The 11,314-nt window shown below is 38.0% G+C and overlaps 1 protein-coding gene across 1 annotated transcript in view; it reads right to left on the reverse strand.

Moving 5' to 3' along the window:
• Positions 1 to 9,680: 9,680 nt before the first annotated feature.
• Positions 9,681 to 11,314, reverse strand: part of LOC109210918 — a 7,757-nt gene continuing 6,123 nt past the window's right edge. The window contains exons 3-4 of the mRNA XM_019374401.1: positions 10,956 to 11,115; positions 9,681 to 10,603 (exon numbers count right to left, since the gene is read on the reverse strand). Coding sequence (XP_019229946.1) covers positions 10,141 to 10,603; positions 10,956 to 11,115 — 623 coding nt within the window. The 3' untranslated portion in view covers positions 9,681 to 10,140. The remainder of the gene's footprint in view (positions 10,604 to 10,955; positions 11,116 to 11,314) is intronic.

Consider the following 11,314-nt stretch of genomic DNA (forward strand, 5'->3'; position numbering starts at 1 on the left):
TTAGAGGGGGTTCAACACATATAAAGAGCACACAAACATGCTAAGCTGAATTTAGGGCAAATAAAAATGTCATGTCATTGCAAAATCAGTAGGTAATAGGCTAAAGGATCATGGTAGTCACATAGGTCAGCAATGTAGAAGAGAGATAGTATCAAATAGCATACAAAAGTCCAGTGTAAAGACCTTAAAAGAGTTTAGTGGAGAATCAGAATTGCTTAAAGAAACAGAGGTTGAAAACAAAGATTTCAAGAATCAGTTGAGCAGCAGATGAAACAAATTCAGAAACTCGAAATTGTTAGGGTTTTTGAAATCATACAATTTCAAAGATGAAGTCATATCACATAGCCAATGTTCTCAAACTCGAATGAATCCCCAAATCTAGGGTTTCACCATCAATCGAGTGCAGAGATGAGAGGACAAGTAATCAAGGAAAAAGATACTAATCGAAACAGGTTCAGAGGTCTCAGAAAGGAACTGAGACCTTTAACATGCTCTTTCAGTAGCAGGAACTCATGAGAAGCATAGTAAAAGAACAACATGCCAAACACAGCAGCGGAACTCAAAGAAACATAGTGTAAGAACTGATAAGAAACCTAATGGAAGAAACTAATAAGAATAGTAAGAGAAGCATATTAAGAAGCATATTAGAAGAAACTTAACAAGAACACAGTAGGAGAAACATATAAAGAACACAGTAGAGAAACATATAAAGAACATAGTAGAGAAACATATAAAGAACACAGTAGAGAACATATAAAGAACACAGTAGAGGACATATAAGGAAAACAAAAAAAAAAAACCCAAAATCGAAAAAATATCAAGGTTTTGAAAGCATAACTTTTGGAAGAAATATCAAAAAATCGTTTAAAAGTTTAGGGAAAACACGGATTTAGAACAGATCTAAAAAGAAATAGAAGAACCTCAAAAGCTTGGGTTTCTGATTGGCTTCTTGTATCTCACGGTGCTCACTTTCGCACTCCCAGATTCTCTTGTGTAGTTGATTGTATTTGACCTGTGCCTCGGCCTTTTCATCTATGATCCTGTGACCACGAACATATCCGGGATGGCCCAGACCATTATGATTATCCTCCAACCAACCTGAATAGTAGGGAGTACAACCGGCGTGGTACCTATCTGGTTCAATGGTATATTTCCCCATGACGATATTGCAGTGCCACATATGCTGAGCTTGGCACTTGTAAGGACTATCATCAGCCTGGAAGTCAGCACGGAAATGGCTCATCTTGTCGATCCTGGGTACAACCTGCTTCCTACCAGCTTGTCTCATAACTCGGAGAGGGACGTAAGGGTACGTTCCTCTCAGACCGATCAATATCAGAAAAGGTGCGTCTCGGGATCGGGCGATGAATTCTTCAGTCAGAAACCATTCGAACATCCATTGTACTTGCTCCTCGGTCAAATTATCAAATATTTCGAACCATCCTTTGGCATTCTCTGGCTGAGCAAACATATCAGGGATATAATTCATTCGCTTTGGGTGATGGAAAGCGATATGATCGTCCCAATCCCTTCGTTGAATGCCTTGTCGGTATTCACCCTTTTGTAGATGCTCCACGAGCCACAGCTGAAGTAGCAAATTGCAACCCTCGAAGTGACTAGCTCCCCGTTGATATTTTTCTAAGGCTCGGTATATTTCTGCGACGATCATGGGCACAATGCTGAATGGTTGCCCTCCAATTCCTTCCATTAAGGTTTTAGTGACCATGGCTAGTCGGGTGTGGATTCTTGCTTTCTTCATTGGAAACACAATCAGCCCCAGAAAATAGAACATGAATACAAAGACCCTTCGATGGATATGTCCCAATGAGGTAATGGCAAACTCATCAGGATAAGTACGGTAGGATTTGCTGTGACCGTACCTCTCGTACAAATATTCAAAGGGGACATATGATTCTTTGAGGCATGTCAGTTCTGGATTCTTTTTCAGACCCATCATTTTGAGGAAACCCCTGCCCTTGCGATTCTCAGGCATCAATAAACCTGGAGTCTCCCATACCAGACCAACTAATCCTCCTATTTCTTCTAGCAAATGTGTCATCTCAATTTTCCCGAAGCGAAAAACGGACCTTTCACAATCCCAAAAGAGAGTAGCAGCTTCTATGATCTTGTAGTTGGGTTGGATTTCCAGGAGGGAGGGTAGATTCCCTAGATATTTTCTGACAAGAGTCTGGTCACTGGAATGAAGATCTTTCCACCAGCTTAGCAGTCTCGGGTGGATGTTGGTAACCATGCCGAATCTAGGGACTTCGTGCCTCATTATCTGCAAGAAAATAAGGTTAGGCCCTACCCCACCGGACTCGACTATTTAACATCAATAATTGGCGTAAAGGCATTTAGTTCTCCAAATAAATACACAAAACGTTATAATGTCCGTTTGGGTTTCAGGAAAACCCGGTGGACTTTGGACAAGGCTATCTTAAAGAGTCATTATGCGGACAACATAATTGACTCGGCTAGGTTTGACCATGATGCATGCATAGTTAAACAGAGTGAGGTTTCTATGGGGTTTTAGACTGGTACCCTTGAGCGGACAACTCAAGGGGAAAGGCACAGAACCGTCGACTACGCCGTTGATCGACTGGTTTTATCGCAAATACGCCTTTTCCAGATTTAGGGGTGATAATATTGGAAGAGCGCAACCACTCATTATAAGCGTTGCTATAGGATTTGTTTGGCACGAGTGGAATATGATGTTGAGCATGATTATGCAACAATTAAAGGCATGTTGTCACGTATTTGCACGTTCAAGAAAGCAGTAAATACAACAGTTTCATAATTTAAAACGGAAATGAAGGAAAGCAGTAAAGGCAAGAAACAAAGAGACAAGTCAGTATTGTAGTTGAAAAGGAAATTGAATGCTTAAAATAAATAAACAAATAGTTGCGCATAAAAAAGCATAAATTCACAATAATAGCCTGAAATGGTAAAAGCCTAAAAAAAACCCAGCAGAGCCGCCATGCTGTCGCGCCCCCTTTTTCTCGTGAAATCGGGTTTATGACATTTGGGAGGACAACTCATTCCTTTTGGGAATTGGGTTTGATTTGAAGAGTCGCCACCTAATGATCAGGGTGCATTAGGACACCAAGGAGATTTGATTTGAGTAACCAAATATTGGGTAAGGGCTTGAAATTATTCTAAGGGGAAGGTGTTGGGCACCCCTCAGAATCCACTAGTGTGGTTCCCAGCCAGACTATTATTGTGAATTTGGGTACACTTAGCATACGAACAAATAGGGCTCAAATAAGAGGGGATTTCATCACATAAAGGTTTGAAAGTAAACAAGGTTTGAAAGAATAATTAGAAAAGCTGATTTTAAAAAAACAAAGAGTTAAAAAATAAAGAATAAAGGGAGAGGGGTCCTAGGTTTATTAATAATATGGATCACCCCACACAATGCCCGGTAATCACTCCTCGATGAGGGGCTACACGTGACATTATCGCGTGGTCATCATATCCATATCTACCCTTCCCACCCCGTTTAGGTATTAAAGCGCAGAATGGTCTCGTTACCTATTGCATGATAGTACCCGTCCCAATCCTATCAGTCCCGGAGGCATGAGGACTACTAATCCTAAAGGGAAGTGATGTTAGCTTATTTGTGGTTTCAAAAGGGAAAATTCTAAGGCGACATACAAAACACGTATAACAAGTTGGGGGGAAAGCACATAACAAGCAAATGCTCAAATATACCCCCCCTCTCTTTAAACAAAGAACCACGTAATTATCATGACTTACACATACTGTTTGGGGTCTGATTGAATACTAAACGTGAAATCACTTAAAGGTTGAGGCAGACTGATTTATTACATAATTCAGATAAGAAGCCCGAATCAGGCCTGCCTGCTGGTTGTAATTAATAGAACTGATTCAGTTTATAATTATTACCCTATGGATTGCCTAAGTGTTGAGATGGGGTCCTATAGGCATGATATCTACAGAATTCAGAAAGCAACGAAATAACAGGGTTTAAAGTGAACTGGACACATACTGATTAAAAGAGGAATCAGACTGTTGAAAGAAAGGCTAGTTTTTAACAAAGATTATAAGTTCTACAGCTAATAGTACTTGTTGTTACTGATTTTAGTTCCATATGTGAAGGAAGCGATTCATATTCGATTAGGAGTTCCTATAGATATGCTTTCTACGCGTAGTTGGTTTTGAACATGGTATAAAATGCAGAAGACTCGTTTTAGACTTATGAACATGATATCTAGGTGCTGAATTTTGTTTAAGACCTATGAATATGATATCTAAGTGCAGAAATTGTTTAAGTCCTATGAACATGATATCTGGGTGCGATGGGCATACAGAATTCAGAAGGACCTATAGGCATGATTTCTATGTGCATATGCAGAATTCAAAATTCTTATAGGCATGATATCTACCCCTTTTGCATACATAGTTACCCGTCCCTTTTCACTAACCATCCCCAAGCGTTTATTACAACTTATTACAAACCAGAATGAATAAAAATTACATCAAAAAAATAGTAAAGATAAAAGTACAACCAAAGGAGAACCGTATTCGGACTTCATGTCTGAAATATGAGGTAAACCAACTCCAAGAGATCATGATCCAAAGCCTTTCTCTCATTTGAGTGTGTCAAAGTTTCCTAAGAGCCTCGAAGGGACTCCGGGCAATGCTCACACCCAAATGTATTATCAGATCAGGACAAGTGCAGTGTGGAAAGGCCAGCCCTCGAGTGTCCAAGTTCAGAGGGAGCTCAAAGGGTCCCAAGGCAAGGCTCACAAAAGGGGGGCATAACTTAAAATCTAAGAGAGAGTGCAAGTGCAGAACAGAATGCTAAAGGGGAAAGGGAGAGGGAACAGCTACAAGTAAACACGCATAAGGGGTGCAGGGAAGACGGGAGATTGTAAAGAGCCTATTGCTTAGGCAAGGGCAGACTTTAGGCATGCCCAGCAATGGAGGGTGCTAGCATACCTACAAGCCCGTTAGAACACATACTATTAGAGGCTAGGATCCCAGGGGATCAAGTCTGATTCATGGACAATAACTTGCAGTATTGCCATGCCTCAAACCATAGCTTAAACACACATGGGGGTAGGGGTTTTGGATTCAAAGTTAGAACATGCAGATAAAAAAAGCGACTCGAGTAAGTGTGGAACTATACATAAGCGGTAAACAGGGATACTAAAGCAGTAAATAAACACATTGTTGTGGTGCTGAAACTTAAATCGGAACATTCCAGTTTCAAAGAGACAAATAGAGAGAAAGCAAGCAACAGGTCTTGTAACAGGCCACAGTATAAGCAAACAAGAGAGAATAATTTTTGAGTGTAAGTATAAGTTTAGAAAGACTACCAGTGATGGGGTCCTTGTGTTAATGAAAAAGTCGTGTACTTATAGTGTGAAAAACAGGCAGAAATAAGGTAAGAAAATAATTAAGGATCTGGGTATCAATTAAAATCAATCAGTGTAGACTTTCTTTAATTAAAGAATTCAGACTTAAACGGTAATGAGCAAGGAAATTATTTAAGGAAAGAGATCAAACAAGCATCTTGTGCAAAGTAGGCAATTAGGGGTAAATACATAGGGGTTTATTTAAAGGCAGAAAAATTTGAAATACACGGTTACATAAATAAGGTAAAAAACTCAATTAGTAGACGGTAAATCAAGGATCAGAGATTTGTAATTATTGGTCCATGAATAAACCAAGTCAGAAAAGCTAAGAAAAGTTTACGACTCAAACCAAGCAACAGGAAAATCAGCAAACAAGGAAAGAAGATCAATCAGATTTTCACAAAAGGAAGTCTGAAACCAATCAAAATTGAAAGCCATTTTAGAGGGGGTTCAACACATATAAAGAGCACACAAACATGCTAAGCTGAATTTAGGGCAAATAAAAATGTCATGTCATTGCAAAATCAGTAGGTAATAGGCTAAAGGATCATGGTAGTCACATAGGTCAGCAATGTAGAAGAGAGATAGTATCAAATAGCATACAAAGTCCAGTGTAAAGACCTTAGAAGAGTTTAGTAGAGAATCAGAATTGCTTAAAGAAACAAAGGTTGAAAACAAAGATTTCAAGACTCAGTTGAGCAGCAGATGAAACAAATTCAGAAACTCGAAATAGTTAGGGTTTCTGAAATCAGACATTTCAAAGATGAAGTCATATCACATAGCCACTGTTCTCAAACTCGAATGAATTCCCAAATTCTAGGGTTTCACCATCAATCGAGTGCAGAGATGAGAGGACAAGTAATCAAGGAAAAAGATACTAATCGAAATAGGTTCAGAGGTCTCAGAAAGGAACTGAGACCTTTAACATGCTCTTTTAGTAGCAGGAACTCGTGAGAAGCATAGTAAAAGAACAGCATGCCAAACACAGCAGCGGAACTCAAAGAAACATAGTATAAGAACTGATAAGAAACCTAATGGAAGAAACTAATAAGAATAGTAAGAGAAACATATTAAGAAGCATATTAGAAGAAACTTAACAAGAACACAGTAGAGAAACATATAAAGAACATAGTAGAGAAACATATAAAGAACACAGTAGAGAAACATATAAAGAACATAGTAGAGAAGCATATAAAGAACACAGTAGAGAACATATAAAGAACACAGTAGAGGACATATAAGGAACACAAAAAAAAACCTAAATCGAAAAAATATAAAGGTTTTGAAAGCATAACTTTTGCAAGAAATATCAAGAAATCGTTTAAAAGTTTAGGGAAAATACGGATCTAGAACAGATCTAAAAAAAATAGAAGAACCTCAAAAGCTTGGGTTTCAGAGGAACCCAAACGGCGAGAAAGGCTTGGATAGATTTAAGCAGGAGGAGTCGAGGTCAAGCTTGAAATAGACATTGCTTGCCGGAGCAAGGGCGGAGATGTCCATAAACTTGAATCAACAAGGTTTGGATGAAGCTTCTTCATGGTCAGACCATGAAACTTCAGCAAACAAGCGTGTATGCACCATGGAAGGCTGGTAGGTGGTGAGACCACCATAGATTCAGGCCAGGAGGTGGCCGGAGAAGGAGAGTGAGACTCATCGGAACGGAGGGGAAGGGGGAAGGTTCTAGAGAGAACTAGAGATAGAGAGATAGAGATGAGTGAGGAATGAGAGGGGTTTGGGGGGTCGTTTGGTTTAATTTGGTAAGAATGAATCTGGACCGTTGATCAAAATTGATCAACGTCCAGGATTTAATCCGGGTTGGGTCGGGTAGATTCAGGATTTGGGCTTGGGTCTTTGGGCTGGTTTAATTTGGGTTGGGGTTTGGTTTAATTAGGCTAAATTAAAAAGACAAATCTGGCTATAAGTTAAATAGCCCTTTTTCCCATTTAATTTATAGAAAATAATAAACAAATTTCTAAAAATAAATTGAAGGCACTGAAATAATTTATAACATATAATTATTGATTTAAAAGTATAAAATCTCATTTTATAACCACAAGACGAGTTTAAACCTAAAAATGGCTAATATTGCAATTATGCAATTTTATCCTTAAAATTGCGCAATAAATTTGTAAAAATATGTAAAAAATATCTTAGCTATATTTTAGTATAAAATATGAGAATCCAATAAATGAATCACCAAAATGATAATTTTGGTGACAATTATTGGGTTTTTTCCTGATAAAATAGGGTAGTAACTTGACTTACAAATCTTTGAAAAATTAAAGAAAAAAAAATAATAATGTAACCTTGGGATATACTTCTGTATGCATATAAAGGCTATTTTGAAGGTATTTTTTTGCATATTCTAAAAAAAATACAAGAAAAAATTGGGTATCAACAGATATTCGATCAAGTTCTGCTTTAACTGTCGAGATGCAATCGAGCTACTTTCATTCAAACCCTGCATAAAGGCCTGCACCGCCCAGTCATCGAAGACCGGCGGCAATTCCATCCTTTCCATCTGAAACCTGGACACGAACTCCCTTAGCATCTCATCGTTCCTTTGCTTTATTTTGAAGACGTCCGATTTTCTTGTGGCCACCTTTATGGCCCCGACATGGGCTTTAACGAATGCGTCTGCTAATATGGCAAATGAATCAATAGAGTTAGGAGCCAAGTTGTGATACCAAATCATAGCTCCCTTTGAGAGTGTTTCTCCAAACTTTTTCAACAACACTGATTCGATTTCATCATCATTCTAGTCATTTTCTTTGATCCCGCAAGTGTACGAAGTAATATGCTCGTTGGGGTCGATTGTTTCGTTATACTTGGATATATCGGGCATGCGAAATTTCTTAAGAATAGGCAACAGGGCTGCGCTCTGAGGGAATGATTTTTGTATGAACTTATCGCATGAATCATATTGGATCCAGTCAAGATGAGCTCCGGTTTAAGAAAGGTAAATTGCAAGCTATGATTTTCCTTGTGTCCTCGAAAACAAAAAGGAATGCAAGTTCGAGTATTACTACTTCTTCACTTCGTGGAATTATAATGAGTTTATTATTATAATTATTGTTCTCGAGTATTATATTACTGCCGTAAACAGGAGTCACCCATCTACCTTTACATTCATCAAAAGAGAGAAAGACATTTAAAAAGTGTATTGTTCAGAAAAAGTAGTGCCATATTGACGTGTTGATCTTGAAGATGTAGAAAGAATCCCATACAAACAACTACTAGAATCTACGAATGAACACCTGTCAAAAAAAAAAAAAAAATTGGAAAAGAAAAAATTTATTGCATCACGCTTAATGATTGATTCATTATCTATTCCAGAAAAGATAGTAAGTAATACTTAATAATAGTGTAATTAAACGAGACATTTTATTCATTTCATCAAGTCTCTTTAGAGCTTTAAATATATCAAGGACGCGATGCACCTTATCAGCCTCCAATTAAATTAAGGTTGTACCATTATTATTGCAACTCAGAGAGGGCAGCTATTCCAATATTTTCTGCTCTCCATTTATGGCATAGAGAAACATATCTACTCCTACCGTATTAGAGACAAAAAGATGCAGGCCAAGTAGGATAAAAATTCCGAAAAGCAAGATCAGTTTATCCTGTAATAGCAGAATGAGAAGGTTGTATTAATAATTTTTAACATGGCTTATGGGGCTTCATGGATAAAACTATCTTATTTTATGATTAAACGACGAGAAATAATGTATCTGACTAGAGTAAATTAACAATCTATATGATCCAAATGTCAATATGAACTGTATAACTTCATAATTTTTGTATCTCTATTGCTCTCAAAATGAGGAAATCATGGTTGATATGATATATAAGCCGTGAACCGAATTTTAGGAATACAATCAACTCTTTAGATGAGACACTCTCAAACTGAGCGACAAAAGGTTATGAAAACTAAGGTTTCACCTTTCTGGTCAATTTTCATGTTAGCACTAATTAGCACTTCATTACAACTACAAGTATGGCCAAGTACACTGCCACTCACTTATCAGCAAATATTTATGCAATTATCCTTTGGTTAAGTGTCATAACAGTCCTACCAATCAAAATTACAGTCATACAGAACCTGAAGTGGGATTTCGTTTGCTTTCTGACTTTAACCTCAAATATAGGAACTATAATCCCAGTTCTACAAGCATTGCTGGAATTTCTCCACGTTAAGCAAATCCAATATGATCTAAGGAGCTATCATATCTTCTCAAAACAAATTTATAAAAGACCAAAAAAGTGCTCCTTTGGAAAAGATGTAGCAGCAAAAGTATATATAGTAACCACCTTAATCACATCCATTCAGCATTTTCAATTCAAGTCAAACTGACCCGCTAAATATCAAAATTGACCTCGATGGTATGATGAACCAAAAGATCAATGTAACATTTAGTTCCTCATAGAAGGCCATAAAGAGTAGCTAAATAACCAATGTATCTGTAATTTAAAAAAAAACTACTCCTATAACTGCTATAGCAGCAAATTGAATAAGAACATCGTTTGTCTTAGATCGGTTTAGCACTCAACTTTCTGTGATTCTAGGTCTTGTTTAAGAGAAGGAAAACAACTATCAATATAGATACAAATTCATATATTCTTCAAATCAGCAGAATTATCATGTATAAAGCCACTGCCACTGTCATCTCATACTTCCAAATTTAACCACTTAACCTCTCTGTTGCCCATGGAAAAATTCTGTACCTTTGACTACTTGAGCTGATAACAGTTTTGAAGCCTAAAGCTCAAACTTCTCTTGCAAAAACCTGTAAAGCTGTTCTGCAACTATTTCAGGATACTCTTCCTGGGGAAGGAGAGCACCTGGCACTTCGATATACTTGCTCACCCCTTTGGCCTCCCTAAGTGCTTCCATCTCTGCTTTTGACCTCTTTGGAGATCCTGCTGTTGCCAGAACTAGAACCGGTATCCTACCCTCCAACTCAGCAAATAGTTGGACAAATTCCTCCCTGGACTTTACCGGGTCAAGCAAACCAGTCAAGAAAGCAGCAGGCACATAGCGAGCACCTTGCCGCTTTGTGAGTGCGTATCGGCTCTCGATGATATCTGGAGTTACCTTTTCGGGATCTGAATAAACATGGGACTTATATTGTGATTGTATTGATTTCTCATTGCTGACAAGTACATTATACATCATCCAACCAACAGCAGGGGCCCTTAATGTCCCTCTAAGGAGGCCATATCTGTAGAAAATGAGAATGAAATATCAATCACGAAATAGTGTAATATCATTTCTGCAAATTTGGTGAAAAATCTTGATTACTATTGTTGTTGTTTTTTCGGATGAAAATTTTATATTTTGAAAGGTGGAGTGCTGATTGTGTTATCCAATGGATTACTATGCAGGAGACTCATGTCATTTGCTTTTCTCCTACAAAAACTGAAATAGTGTCTGCTTAAAACTTCCGAATCTTTTAGTCCTTTTGTTCTCTATATTGGGCCTAGCCCTGTAATGGTATTATTTAGCAAGCTGTGAGCTCTCAGTTAAATAAAAAGGTCAAGAAAAGTGCAACAGAAGGAAAGATCTATGCGTACCTCGTTTCCATGCCGGAATCTCTTCCAAAAACAATAGGAAGTGGACCAGCCCAGGTGGGAGCAATAGCAGCAATCGCTGTTGGCTTCACCAAGCCCTTCTTTGCAGCACGAACTGCTATTGTAGCAGCATGTCCTCCTCCAAACACCACCAAGTCCTTATCTAATTGAAATTATTAACAAGAGAACTTCTAAGAAAATAAAAGATGAGATATCTTTACCAAAATTAAGGAACTTGAAAAATCATTTCCAGATGCAGAGAACAAACAAAACTGAAACATCTCACAAGCAAACACACACACACACACACACACACACACACACACACAGAGTTAGCAGCAGAACGGGAGGAAGGGGGGGGG

The sequence above is a fragment of the Nicotiana attenuata genome, unplaced genomic scaffold (genome assembly GCF_001879085.1).
Source record: "Nicotiana attenuata strain UT unplaced genomic scaffold, NIATTr2, whole genome shotgun sequence".
NCBI lineage: Eukaryota > Viridiplantae > Streptophyta > Magnoliopsida > Solanales > Solanaceae > Nicotiana > Nicotiana attenuata.